The 14,699-nt window shown below is 35.4% G+C and overlaps 1 protein-coding gene across 4 annotated transcripts in view; it reads left to right on the forward strand.

Annotated features, from left to right (window-relative positions):
* COPS2 (COP9 signalosome subunit 2) overlaps nt 1-14,699 on the forward strand; it is a 29,609-nt gene that overhangs the window by 2,902 nt on the left and 12,008 nt on the right. For 3 of the 4 annotated variants that reach the window (XM_078079383.1, XM_078079386.1, XM_078079387.1), the window contains exons 2-4: nt 7,745-7,858; nt 8,501-8,578; nt 12,449-12,574. In XM_078079383.1, the coding sequence (XP_077935509.1) occupies nt 7,745-7,858; nt 8,501-8,578; nt 12,449-12,574 (318 nt within the window). Of the gene's footprint in view, nt 1-6,886; nt 6,992-7,744; nt 7,859-8,500; nt 8,579-12,448; nt 12,575-14,699 lie in introns of all 4 variants that reach the window. The other variant, XM_078079384.1, reaches the window with a different exon arrangement.

Genomic DNA, 14,699 nt, shown 5'->3' on the forward strand with positions numbered 1-14,699 from the left:
CATGAAGTTGCTTAGTACTTCTAATAATCTTTTTAGAAAGGACTTAAGATAGACCCACTTATTCCAAAAATTATTTAGATCCTGTGATAGGTAGGGCATTGTATATTTGAATTTGGAATTCTGCATGTATTCTTCATGAAGATGAAATTTGATTCTACAGCTGAGGCTTTTAAAAGAAACTTGAACATGTTTAATCATAAATAATTGGAAACAACTCCAAATTATCCATAGTAGGAGAATACTAATACTATGAGTACAAATAAGGTAATGACAGATAAATTATGGTATATCCATGTGATGGAATGCTATGTCAGCAATTCAAACCATGCTCTCAACAATATTCAGTGATATGAAAAACTTTTGATAAATTTTATTGGCCAGGACTCTTGGGCATAAGAGACAGGAATATTGTCAAACTAGCTTAAACTAAGAAGAGCATGTGTTGGCACACATCACCAGGAAGTATCAGTATGGCTGGATTCATGGTTCAGATGATGGTGGTAGGTATTTTTTTTGTTTCTCTCTCTCTCTTCCTGGTTTGCTTTCCTCACTGTATTGGCATAATTGCCTTCACATTACATCACAAGAGGTAATGCAGCATCTTCCTGGTATTAGAACCCCAAAAGCAAAAGGGTGTTCCTTGCTAGCTCTAACAGCAAAGCCCTAGGAAGGACTTTTATTGACCCAGCTAAGGTTTGTGTAGCCTTCTGTGAACAGCTGTAGAGAGGGAGGGAGATTGCTTGCCTTGAAAACTCTCACATGGGAGAAGGGTTGATCACCAATGCTATGCACACAGTGAACACATATACATTATAAATATGTAATCTATTACAATTTTATTGGGTGGGAATAAAATTTATTTTGTTAAGTGGGAAAATATAGAAAAAACGGAAGATCTGAAAAGTGTCAGGAAAACTAAAATTTGTTTATTTCTTGCAAACCTTTCACAGTGAACCTGTATTAGTTTTATTGCTGAGGTGAGAAGGGGCAGGTTCTAGGGTACAAATGATGAACAAAAATCTTACTTTGGTCATGAGAGGCCAAACAATGATTTTGTCATGGCTCAAAATTTTTTAGAGTTCTTCTTACAAATGGTCTTCAAAGAACCTGAAGCATGTAGCTTTTTAAAATAGGTGATACAGGGGCAGCTGGGTGGCTCAGTCGTTAAGCGTCTGCCTTCGGCTCAGGTCATGATTCCGGGGTCCTGGGATCGAGCCCCGCATCAGGCTCCCTGCTCGGTGGGAAGCCTGCTTCTCCCTCTCCCACTCCCCCTGCTTGTGTTCCCTCTGTCGCTGTGTCTCTCTCTGTCAAATAAATAAATAAAATCTTTAAAATAGGTGATACATGGGGGCGCCTGGGTGGCTCAGTTGGTTAAGCGACTGCCTTTGGCTCAGGTCATGATCCCAGACCTGGCTTCTTGCTCAGCAGGGAGCCTGCTTCTCTCTCTCCCTCTACCTGCTACTCCACTTGCTTGTGCTCTCTGTCAAATAAATAAAAATTCTTTAAAAAAATAAAATAGGTGATACAGGCACATAGTTCAAAGACAAGACATAAAAAGTTTTCTTTCCATTCTCGTTCCCCATTTCTCCAGTTCCCATTCCTCCCCATATGTAATCAAATACATGTTTTTATCCCCCTCTTTGTCTTTAATCCAGGATATAGCCTATTATATATATTGTTCTCTACTTTGTTTTTTAACGTGCCTTAGAGATTATTCCATGTAAGTATGCAAAAAGCTCATTTCTTTCTTTTTACAGCCGCATTGATTGTATAGATGTGCCATACTTTATATAACCAGTTCTCTCTTGATAAGCATTTGGCCTGTTTTCTTTTGCTGTTATAAACAATGTGCAGCTTTTTTTTTTTTTTTAAACTTCAGTGATAGGTTTTGTCTTTTTTTGTAGATGTCGAAAACTATATTCTGAGTCACGTTTGATAAATAAGTTGGACCATCAAACTCGGTGATACTCTTTCTTTTAGGTTAGAAACATCTAGTGAAGTTTTTGTTCAGAATTTCAGAAACATTACTTAATAATCCGTGTCAGTGGAATAACTTTACTACCTCTTGTAATTACTGCTTCAAAAATAAGTGTTGAGCACGCCTGGGTGGCTCAGTCGTTAGCGTTTGCCTTCGGCTCAGTCATGATCCCAGGGTACTGGGATGGAGCCCCACGTCGGGCTCCCTGCTTGGCAGGAAGCCTGCTTCTCCCTCTCCCACTCCCCCGCTTGTGTTCCCTCTCTTGCTCTGTCAAAAAATAAATAAAATCTTTAAGAAAAAAAAAGAAAGTTCCTAGGATTTAACCCCCCACATTTGATAAGAGAGAAACTGAAGTATCATGTCTGAATGTCTTACTTAAATTTACAGGACAAATTAGTGGGAGAGTCAAAAGTATATCCCAGGTCTAATGACATTTATGATTTCTCTCTTTGGAAGATTTAATTTGAAGACTGCAAGTTTAGGACAAATAAAAGAATGTTCTGATTTACACTGTAGATGAATTAGGACCCATTAACTTAAGTGAAATTTTAAAAACTTAGGACAACTTTATGAATGGCTAAACCACAAATGACTACCTAGGACTTGAATTGTATCTAGTCCTTAAGGATAGTGAGACCTTGCCCTTTGCCTCTCTGTGCCCGACATCTAGTTCAGGTGTCAAGACCTGGTCAAGGCTTGGCAAGCATTGTTATTGGTGAGTCTTGTGTTCTAGAGCACATTTCAAAGACCTCTGTTGACAAGGGACACGGGAATAAGTAGGAACTATGAAACTGACCCTGTTTAGCAGTAGGTGCATTCCAACATAGAGTCAATATTGCCCCTGGCTGTTGTATTCTTGTATATTATTTTGGAATATTCATCCACTTTTCATTTCACTTAAGCAAACATTTATTGAGCAGTTTGTATTATACTAGACTCTGCGGATGCCAAAATGAGGAAGAGAAAGTTCTGCTTTTTGAGAAGCTCATAGTAGTGAGGTAAGGGGAGGTGGGAACAAAACACTCAACAAGGCTCCATGTTAGAGAGATGCATGTCATGGAGAAGCATGACTAAGGAGAAAATTTCTTTTGCTAGTTGGAGGAAGGTAAGCCTTGATGAATACGTTTTCCAGGACTTTTAGGGCTGGGAAGCACATAGGTGAAAAGTGGGAAGTTTGTTAAGAGGGGAGGTAATTTAGAATTCCTAGCAGAGAGAACAGTTAATGCCAAGAGAATTTGAATTGTGTGGCACATTTGGGGAAGGAAGAATAGATTTGGGTGTGTGCATGGATCACAGATTGCTTTGGGGAGTGTTAGGACATGAGTTATTATATAAGTAGGTGGAACTTCTAAACTTAGGTTTTTTAATCCTTTAACAATGTTCATGTGCTTTCGTTTCATATATTGCTTAATTGTTTTTGTTTTTTAAAGCATTCTTAATATATTGAAATACCAATTTCTCTTTTTAAAAGCATTTTCTTTAAACTTTTACAAATTATAGTTCTGTCTTTCTCATCTGACATAAGGGAATTGAGTTCAACAATATTTATTTAATACTTTTTGTATAGTATATTCTGACTAACAATGCTGTGTGTAACCAAGTCATCGATAGTCATTAGAGATAACTTTTTTTTTAAGATTTTATTTATTTATTTATTTGAGAGAGGGAGAGGGAGCATGAGCAGGGGGAGGAGCAGAGGGGAAGGGAGAAAGAGACTCTCAAGCGGACTCGGTGCTGAGTGCGGAGCCGACGCAGGGCTCATGACCTAAGTCGAAACCAAGAGCCCAGTCACTCAACCAGCCAAGCCACCCAGGCACCCCTGTCACTAGAGATAGCTTTTATCCTGTGCGCCTTTGGTGGGTCCTTTTTATTTTACATCCCGAACATCACTTGACATCTTCTATACGTATTGACATCTTCTATACGTATTCTATTTTCTTCCTTTTCTCCCTATTCTACTACTTGTAATCAAACTTCCATCATCTTTTAGCCAGACTGTTTGTTACAAGATTATCCAGCAGGCTACTTCATTACTACCAGAGTATTCTTCCGAAAACACAATCTGATTATTTCCCCGTAAAATTATTTAGTGGCTCCACTTGATCTAAGCTCCTTGCTAGACTTCTATTGTCCTGTTCCTTTGTCTGATACTAGTTTATCTCTCATCAGTTCTTTATACACATCCTGTGCTTCAGCCCAGTCTGACTATTCATGCTTCTTTAAATTATGCAGTACCATTACAAGCTTCCATGCCTTTGCACACGTTAACTGCTTTGTTTCAGATGCCTTTCCTTATCCCCAGGCAATTCCTATTCATATTTTTAGACCTGCTTCAGGTAACTTTTACTTCTTCTAACTCACTCCTTTTTTTAAGCTGCCAGTGTACCTAATAATGTGTCGTTATTTTGTTAGGGCATTCCTGTTTCATTTGCATATCTGTCTCTGACCATGAATAGCTTGAGGGGAAAGATTTAATTTGCATTTGTGTGAGCAACACTTCATTGCTGGAATATGCTAAAGATCATTATCACTGAGTATCTAAATAGGTATCTAACAGTAGATATCTAAATAACAGAATTATTCTAAAGACTTCTCAAAATATCCGAGTAATAACTGAAGAATAGTTTACTGTAGTACACAGCTTGTAGTGATTCATTGAACTGCATATGGCAGGTTAGTGATGTCACAGAGGCTGGTTCAAACCCTCTGAATATGCTGTTGCAGAGCCTAACAAGGGACTGCCTAATTATAAGAATGCCAGTCAGTAACATCAGTTCTTATGTATTTATACATTTTGGCAATACTCTTTAAGAATTGAATTGCAGTTATGCAAAAAATGTTATACATTCCACTTCTTCATCCATATGCAGTTGACCTTTGAACAACACAGAGGTTAAGGGCGCCACCACCCCCAGTTGAAAATCTATGTATAACTTTTTATTCCCAAAATTTAAACTATTCTTTATTTGTATTTATTCCCCAAAATTTATACTAATAGCCTACTGTTGACCAGAAGACTCACTGATAACAAAACAGCCAATTAACACATATTTCATACATTGTATTAAATTCTGTATTCTTAAAAAAGTAAGGAAAGAAAAAATTGTTATTAAGAAAATCATAATGAGAAAATAGATTTACAGCACTGTACTGTATTTATCAGGGAAAAAGTCCACATGTAAGTGGACCCATGCAACTCAAACTCATGTTGCTCAAGGGTCAGCTGTAATATGAAAAACCAAAAGAATATATTCATAAAATGTTGAGTACTCGATTAAGTCTTATCTTGATTATTGTGATTTGGGGGAGTTATAACATCTAAAGTTTAGAAATATTAGTCTGGAGCCAGTCAGAAGTTGTAGGTAGCCAATCTTGTACTATAAGAAGCATTCAGTGATTGTGAATAATAAAGAACCACGTTAGACATGGTAGAAAATGTAAAGGTTCCTGTCTTCAACGTTATAATGAGTTCAGTAATTTCTGGGTAATTGAAATTTTTGATTTTTAAAATATTACTTTCCCTACTTCCCTCTACTCACTCATATCCTGGCCTACTTGTTTTACTATAATCTGTTATGGGCTAAGAAACCAAAAATAAGTGGACTTTGGGTGAGAGTCCAAATTCTTAGACTTTGTGATAGTTACAAATAAAAAAAAATTATTTCCAGGTTCAGGGGTGTATTCTGAAGATTTGAGTTGCAGAAAAATCATTTTCTGGTTTAGTTAGCTAGTCCTAAATTGTTACTGAACAGTTAGCTAGAGAAGAACTGATTTCCAAAGGTGTAGAGAAGTTTTTATAGCTGTGACGCTTTACTCCCAAGTCCTCCCTGAGGAGGTGACACTATGTAGTAGTTAACCAGATGAAGGGGGGGGGAAGAGTTTTGGCCACTTGTGTGGTAAGGCCAGGTGCAGCAGAATGACTCAGGGAGAGCTTAATTAAGAGATACAGTTGGATGTATAGTCAGGAATTAGGTTTTGATTATTTTTGAAATTAATTTTAAGAGCAATATGAAACCATTTTTGAGAAAAGGAATGTACTAATTTGCATTTTATGAAGATTATCTTGGCTGCTTACCATGAGAAAGTTGGAATTTGGAGGTTAAAAATGATAACGGGAAGTCTGTGGAGAGATGGAAGTGGCTTGGTAGACTAGGGTGGTGGCAAAGGAGAGAGAGGAAAGTGCATGAATTTGAGATTTATGTTGAAGTTAGAATCAATAAGTACTCTTTATGTTCCAACAATGTGACTGCTTTTAGTTCTTTAGTTACCTCCTATGATGCTGTTTTGTATCTACTGTTCTCTTTCCCCTCTCCTATTTTCCCTAGCAGGCAAACCCCCATTTATCTTTCCAAACCTAGCTCAGAAGCCTTCACTATCACAGTATTACTTGATATATAGTTAGCTTGTTTATTAAGACTTTATTAATTGCTTTTCTGGTTTGATCAGTTGTAGTCAAACCTAGCTTACATGGTCAAGAAGTGAATGATTGATTATGAAATTTATTCATTACCCAGAATTTGATCTCATCCCGAAGAGAAGTGTTGTAAAGGATTTTCATGTTAAACATAACAGAATTCCCAATCAGGTCTGGAAGACTGCATCCATGTTTCCTGTCCTTACACAAGGAAGTAATTGTCCTCTAGAGGGTGCACATTACAAAACCTCTGTGGTCAGATAAAACTGGTTTTATACTAACATCAAACATCCCCCTCCATCTGCTGGTCACAGGAAAAGCTCATCTTGTATTCATGTATTTTTGAGCTCTCTAGCACTACACTCACTATGCTTTCTTTCATTCTTTGGCCTTTATGAATTATTACAGATTTTTCATGAGTATCTCAAAAAAATTACGAAGTATTTGGATTTAGAAATAACTGTAATACTGTTCTTGTCTTTTTGTACTTCCAGGTACTGTTCTTGATTTGACGTAAGCTTGCCTTTTGTAATGACTTGTACCTGATGGAAAGAATTTTGTGTCTTCCTAAAATAATGATTTTCATCATACTAACCTATGTATGTTTTATAATCCTCATCATTAAATTGAGTATCTTGGAACTATTTTAAACTCTTTTTTATACTGCTCCACAAAATAGTTGTTTTATTCCAGTTTTCCTTTCTACTTACTATTTCAGTACTAAGAACTGAATTTATGTGGTAAAAGTCAAATAAAATTATATAAATTCAGTTGCTCTTAGTTTGATTTGTTATAAAGCTAGTTAAAGTGCGTTAATAGCTATTGGGTAATGTGGAATGCACATAAATATACTTATTAACATATAATTATATTTAGCAATAAACTACTCTGCCATATACAGATTACCATCCTAGATAGGCCATTTAGAACAAGGAAATTTAGACTTAAGGAGTAGAGAAATTTAAATTACAGAACTTAAGATGAATAATTAGCATTTATGTAGTAATCAGCATTTACAGTGATTTTTCTTGGGTTCTGTGACCAACAAAAGGTTAACCACTGCAGAATTGGGGGTCATTAACCAATATTATTTTTTTACATTTTGCTTTTCTGTTTATTCTATGGAAATTGTGGGTTTTGATCTGAAAAAAAAGAAATTATTATATTCTCTCCACTTGATTTTGGCTTTTTCACTTGTTTTTTAAATAATGATTAAGTGTCAGTGGCATTTTACCTATGTGTGCAAGGTTGTTTTGTATAAATGTATGGTTTTTCCATCTTAACAGTATTCACTTTTTACAGGGCAATGTGTGGAATTCTTTTTCATTTTAGTATCTCTTTCTAACACACAGGAATACTCTGAAGATAGTAACTCTGAGCCAAATGTGGATTTGGAAAATCAGTACTATAATTCCAAAGCACTAAAAGAAGATGACCCAAAAGCAGCGTTAAGCAGTTTTCAAAAGGTTCATATGTTTTTCTGATTGATTCTGTGTCTTAAAGTTTATTTTTTCAAATGATGTCTCAGAATTTTATCTCAGAAATGTGTTTTGGATACTGAGTGATAATCCTGTAAATAAATTTGCATTGCAGTACAAGCAGATATTTTAAAAGGAATATCCTATTGTTTTTTCTAATCAAGCTATCTATAAAGCAGGGCCATTGTCCTGAAAAACTAGTATGGTTCTGACAGAAGGAAACCAACATGATGATCAATAAGTATTATCCCTGCAATTTTGTTCCTTCTTTGGAGGACAGATCACACAGGTGTGGTTCTATTAATTAATGTGATTTCTTGACAACTGATAAACTTTTGGGTTATTCTTACCAATGGATTATTCAGAGGAAAAAAAAGGACTTCTGGGATTATAGAATAATTGAGCAGTAGTTCTTATTTAATCTCTTGATTAAATAAGCTCACTTATCCTTAAGCATTTTAAGACATGTTTCTTTTTTAAAGCCTTTTAAAAATGGCATTGAGAAATGGTGGAATTCTTGGGGAAATGTTCATCATGCATATGATGTAAAATTAATTCAAAACAGACATTGGTGTCATTAAAAAATAACATTAGCATTAAATTAGACTAAAAATGTCTTCTATTTTTTAGGTTTTGGAACTTGAAGGTGAAAAAGGAGAATGGGGATTTAAAGCACTGAAGCAAATGATTAAGATTAACTTCAAGTTGGTAAGATTTGTGTTGAGGGGAATTAAACTAATAATGAAATAAATTCTGTGGTAAAAACCTCATGGCAACAAAATGCCATTTTTTCTACCTCTTTAAAATAATTCTGTTGAGGGGCGCCTGGGTGGCTCAGTTGGTTAAGTGACTGCCTTCGGCTCAGGTCATGATCCTGGAGTCCCGGGATCGAGTCCTGCATAGGGCTCCCTGCTCAGCGAGGTGTCTGCTTCTCCCTCTGACCCTCCTCCCTCTCATGCTCTCTGTCTCTCATTCTCTCTCTCTCAAATAAATAAAATCTTTAAAAAAAATAATAATTCTGTTGATACATTTCTGTACTTAGCCTACTTTTGATTTGTGACTTCAGTAATACTAAGTAAAAAAAATTCTGCATACGAGTCAAACTTTTCTGTTTAAGAAAACTTACCCTATAGATACATAGACAGTATCTGGCTGCATTATTAACAGAATGATTTTTCCCAGACTATCAGTGTTTATTTTGGAGTTTAAAAATTCTGCTTTGTATTACAAGGATTTCTACTTGCACTGATAAGAACCAAAGCTAACATCATTCTTGACTCCTCTCTTTGTCTCTCTCCCCTCAAATAATCCGATGGTAAATCCACGTGTCTTTAAATATTTTTAAAATATATCTAGATCTATATCTTTTAAAATATATCTAGTAACTTTTTGTCAGATACTTAACCAGATACTACTTAACCATTTTTATGTCTGGTACTCTGATCCAAGCCAACATTCATCTCTTACCTGGATTTTTTCAGTAGCTTCTTAACTCATATCCTTACTTCTGTCCTTGCCTTACTAACAGTCTGTTCTCCACAAACAGCAGAGTGATCCTTTTGTTTTTGTTTTTAGAGTGATCCTTTTAAAATGTAAGTCAGATTATGTCATTCCTTTGCTCTAAATGTTCTAATGGTTGCTCTAAATCTTCTAATGGTTCCTACTCTCCTTAATAAAATCCAAATCCTTACCATGGCTTGGGAGGCCCTATGTCAACTTACCCTTTGCTACCTTTCTGATACTATTTTCTGTCCTCTCCTTTACTGGGTTCTTTGTTGTCCTCATGTCATCCTACGCATGCTCCTACTTGTAAACCCTTGTATTTGCTGTTTCCTCTGTCCCAAACTCTCCTCTCAAATAGCCATATGGCTTTTTTCCCTGTTCAGGGTCACCATGTATCAGGATGGCCTTCCTCTGACTACCTTATATAAAATTGCATCCTTCCCACCATCACTTACATTCATCTTACTTTGCTGATTTTCTTCTTTTGACTATATCACCACTTGATCTGTTTACGTACTTATTGCCTTTCTGCTGCCCTCATCCTCATAGGTTGTAAGCTCCATGAGAGCAGAACTTTGTTTTATTCACTATTACATTCCTATCACCTGTAATAGTGGCTGGCATTCAGTAGGTGCTCAAATATGTTGTTGAATGAAGTCATAGATAAGTTGGGATTGTCATAACATTGTACTCTCAGAGAATTGCTGTCTTCAAGAGTGCAGGGTAGAGGTGGAGGGGATAATAAATGGTTAGATGAGAGGACTAGGGACAGATATGAACCTTAAAATCACTAAGGATAGAGGAATTTTTGAGAAAAAGATAAAGTGGAGTTTAGATAGCAGAGGTAAGCACTTGCTTCTATGTCAAATGGAAGGATAGCTAGCAATCTATTACCACTTTTTTTCCTCCTATCTCTATATTTCTCATATGTTTCTTCCCTCTCCCTATTAACCTCTCTATCCCATCTATTTGAAATTGAACTCCCTGAATTGACTATTACCTTTGTCCAGTTAATTTCTACTAATCTTTCATCCTGTTCTTGACATACTCACTCTGGCATCCTCACCTACCTTCAAAAAGAGGAGCCCTCCATGACATCTACAGAAACTATCCACAAAATATTTTAGCTCATTCTTCCTCCCAAAATATCAAGACTATTCAAAACATGTTAAACATTAATAAGTATATTGCATGTTGCATTTAAATATAGTTGAAGAAGGGAAAATGTTTATCTTGAATTTACCCTTTCTAGTTCTGCTCTGATATTCTCAAAAATATCTCTCTGTTGCACAAAGAAAGCCCTTGTGCTTTCTCTCCATTTATTATTTGTGAAAATATTAAATACACATACTATATTTAAATTAAAAGCTTAGAAGGATATGTGGGAGAAGCATCAGGTGTCAAGGACAGAGATTTTGACTAAACAATTTTAGTGACATTAGAAGCCCAATGTTCAACTCTTGAGATTCTATGATTTGAAATAATACCAAGAGACTCTAGAAAACTGCTATCTTAACATACTAGCAGTGGTTCAGTTTTTGAGCCCATTTAAATATATGCTACCCATAAGGCTTATTTTACCATTTTACCTTGAGCCACAATGGGAAGTAAGAGGATTATTTGTAGTTTGTGTTACTTTACCTACCTTCCTTCTCTACCTTTTATTTGCTCAAACAGCATCTGTGAATAGTAGTTTCAGCTTCCATCCCTCGTTTTCTGGTTGGATTCAGAATAGGACTCATGATGCTGTGTGAAGGTTTTGAGCAGTAAAAAGTTGGAAGGGTTTGTTATCAACTGCTCTGTGTTTACCACTGTAATTTACCTAATCCTCCCTTAGTCTTTAAATACAGTAACATAATTATTGAAAAATGTGCTTTAAAATTACAAGAGCATAAGAAAATGAATTCAAAACTAACTTTTTGCTAAAATCCTATTTCAGTATCCAGATACAATCTCCAAGTTAGGACAGTCTATTTCTGATTTGCCTTTTGCCATAAGATATGTTCTGTAACTTCGGTTTTAACAGCTCACTGATAGGATATTACCTATTATTTACCCTTACATGGTACTGGCATAGGTGGGAAAAAATGGACAGAACAATGGGAAAAGCCTTAGTAATATATATCAAACTACCTTATTTCCAAGTATGCCAACTATTGTTTCCGTTTTTGTAATTCAGTTCTTGCTTAGATTTCAGGGAGTCTTCTCATGTTCATAAACACACATGGTCTATTAGTCAAGAAAAACTATATCTGCCAGTGCTCCCCCTCCCTGATTAAAAGTAGAGTAGAACCCAGTGAAAAGAAGGATTAATAGCAGTTGGAGATTGTGGGGACTGTGGATGCAGATTATCAGGTTAGACTCATAAAATGACTTACATGATCTACTTTGAGGGAGGATAGACCATCCACCAAAATACTTAAGTGTTGGAAATTTGACTGGTAGTTCTTTATTTCCTCCGATCTCTCATGTTTCCTCAAATAACCACAGTAGTGCAAATAGTCCTGCAAGGAATAGCAACATTAGCTACATCTACTATTGAGTAGAGCCTTGGGTGGGAGGACTTTTCTTGATAGTGGGATGAGTACCTGGGCTTGAAAAGATTCTTTCACTTCACATTTTATCATGAGCCAACCAATAATATAGGGAGAAAAGAAACATACCACTATTGTTAGCTTTCTCATCAAGGGGTAAATCTTCAGGAGAGGATATAGCTGATACCTGCATAGTTGGTACCCAAGGCATTTGAAAAGTTGGATTTATTTGTATTTTTTGGTCTGTGAATATTTTAGTAGTTCTTATGATTTCAGTAAATGTTTGTTGTGCAATGAGAACAATATCTGAAATTTTGAGAATCTGTAAAATGTACTTTTTCATAGGGTAACTTCATAAATTTGGTTCATGCGTCAGTAACCTAGAAATTCCAAATTTAAGCAAAAATGTTTATAGTGTTTCTGTCATACATACTTTATCATAAAACTTTGTTTTTCATAGTAGTATGTGCTATAGTCTTAATCATGTAGCTATTTTAGCACATAAATACATATCTAATAACGCATTTTTCTTCCCTGACAGACAAACTTTCCAGAAATGATGAACAGATATAAACAACTATTGACCTATATTCGGAGTGCAGTCACAAGAAATTATTCTGAAAAATCCATTAATTCTATTCTTGATTATATCTCCACTTCTAAACAGGTTAGATTCTGGTTTTTGCTCTTGGTACTTACCAATGTGTTATTATTTATACTATTATATTGTAACAAACCCTTCCAACTTTTTATAATTATTTATACTAAAGGCTTTGTTCTTTTTTTTTAAGGCCTAGAGATTTCTAGTTAAGCAGTTATACCAGGCATTAATGTGCTTTAGAAATAATATATACTATTTTCTTAATTATAGTACTAATCATACAATATTAAAAGGCAATAACTAGCTAAATCTCTTCAAATAATATCTTGAGGTACATAATCTGCACACAACTTTTGCAGGTTTAAACTCCCATGTAGTTACTAACATAGTTCTTTCCAATAAACTCCATCACCACTTCCGTTAGATTTGTGTAGATTTGATTAAAGATCCTTGAAAGGAGACCCTGTAACTCATATTAGTACTTGGCATTACTCAATAGGTGTTTAGTAAATGCTTTTACAAAGAATGGGTGGATGATGGATGATGAAAGAAAGGGCTAATGATGAAGAAACTACAGTGGGCCTTGGGAAGGATAGAGCTTTTGTTATTCTAGATTTTGGTTATTAAGAAAAGCAATGATGATTTTATTGTATTGCTAAGATAATTTTTAATTGGATTGCTGTTCATATTCTTTTAAGCAACATAACTTAAACACCATGATATTTTACCACAAGAAGTATTCTCCATGTCATTTATTCTCCCATGTCATTTAGGATTTCTTAAAACATTTAATACTTTTCATATTCGTAATAAAAAATGTTCATCTCAGAATCTCATTCCGTCTTTTCTGCTAGATGTCATTCTAATTTCTTAAGATAGTTTATTTTACTCTTTATATCTAAAATATATGTAAAGGAAATAGAGAAAAATAAACTTAAAACTGACCCTTGAACAACATGGGGGTTAGGGTGCCAAGCCCCTCCCCTCTGCCCCGTGCCATGCAGTTGAAAATCTGTGGCATAACTATTGATTCCTCAAAAACTTAACTACTAATAGCCTGCTGTTGACCAGAAGCTTTACCTGTAACATAAACAGTTGATCAACGTATTTTATGTGTGTACTGTATTCTTACAGTAAACTAAAGAAAAGAAAATGTTATGGAGAAAATCATAAGGAAGAGAAAGTATATTTATAGTACTGTACTGTATTTATAAGAAAAAATCCACGTATAAGTAGACCCACACAGTTCAAACATGTTATTCAGGGGTCAACTGTGTATGTTTTGTTAAAACATTAGTAATTAATGGCACTAATTATAGAGTTGTTACATATTGAGGGGGGCGCTTTTCTTATGTGGGGAAATATATTCTGAGTTTTACAAACAAGTGTATCAAAACGTTTTTGGTACACTATTTATAAATGGTATGCCAGATGTTGGTGGGGGGGAATTAATTTCAAACTTCAAGATTGTGTGTTGCTTCGTGCTCTTATATGTACACTTTTTGTCTTTGAAAGTAAGAATAGGTATTGGGTGGGAGGTACTCAACTTATTCAGTATGCCATCAGCAGTCATGAATAGATAGGCAGCCTTTTCTGAAAGTATTAAACTTTCTTGTTGTCATGGCCCTCTTTCCTCTTGATCCTGTTAAGTAGAGATCTAGAGAATCAGGTATTCAAACAAAGACAGAGCCCGATGTGGGGGAGAGGAGGGTAGGTATGGGAGCTTATCATAATGCAAAATAGAATGATTTCCATGAAAAAATGTCACACTCAGATTGGTGAATTGATGGTGTTTAGACACAGCTAAAATTGTGCTAGACTTTACCCTCTACCTAACTCCAGCAGTTTACCAGTAACTTAAGAGCTATGTAGTTCGGTTACTTGATTAATTATATTTATAGAAGAATTTTTGAGGGAAGCTTATTCTTTGTTTCTTTAGCTGCTTGCCTAGTGTTTGCCACGTAGCAGGTACCAAATGAGAGTTGAGTGAATAGGATACACACTATTAATAACAGCACAACTAGTTCAATGTGTATGCCATTCACTTCCATCAATATAAAATGAGTTATTAGAGTTACTAGATTAGAAAGGACAAATCATACTTTTAGAGCATTAGGTATTTTCTGGGTTTTACTTTTTAAAAACTCACATAAAAACAGATCTAGGCACTTTTTGTAAATTTGGTCTCTGT

The sequence above is a fragment of the Halichoerus grypus genome, chromosome 8, assembly GCF_964656455.1.
Source record: "Halichoerus grypus chromosome 8, mHalGry1.hap1.1, whole genome shotgun sequence".
NCBI classification, from domain to species: domain Eukaryota; kingdom Metazoa; phylum Chordata; class Mammalia; order Carnivora; family Phocidae; genus Halichoerus; species Halichoerus grypus.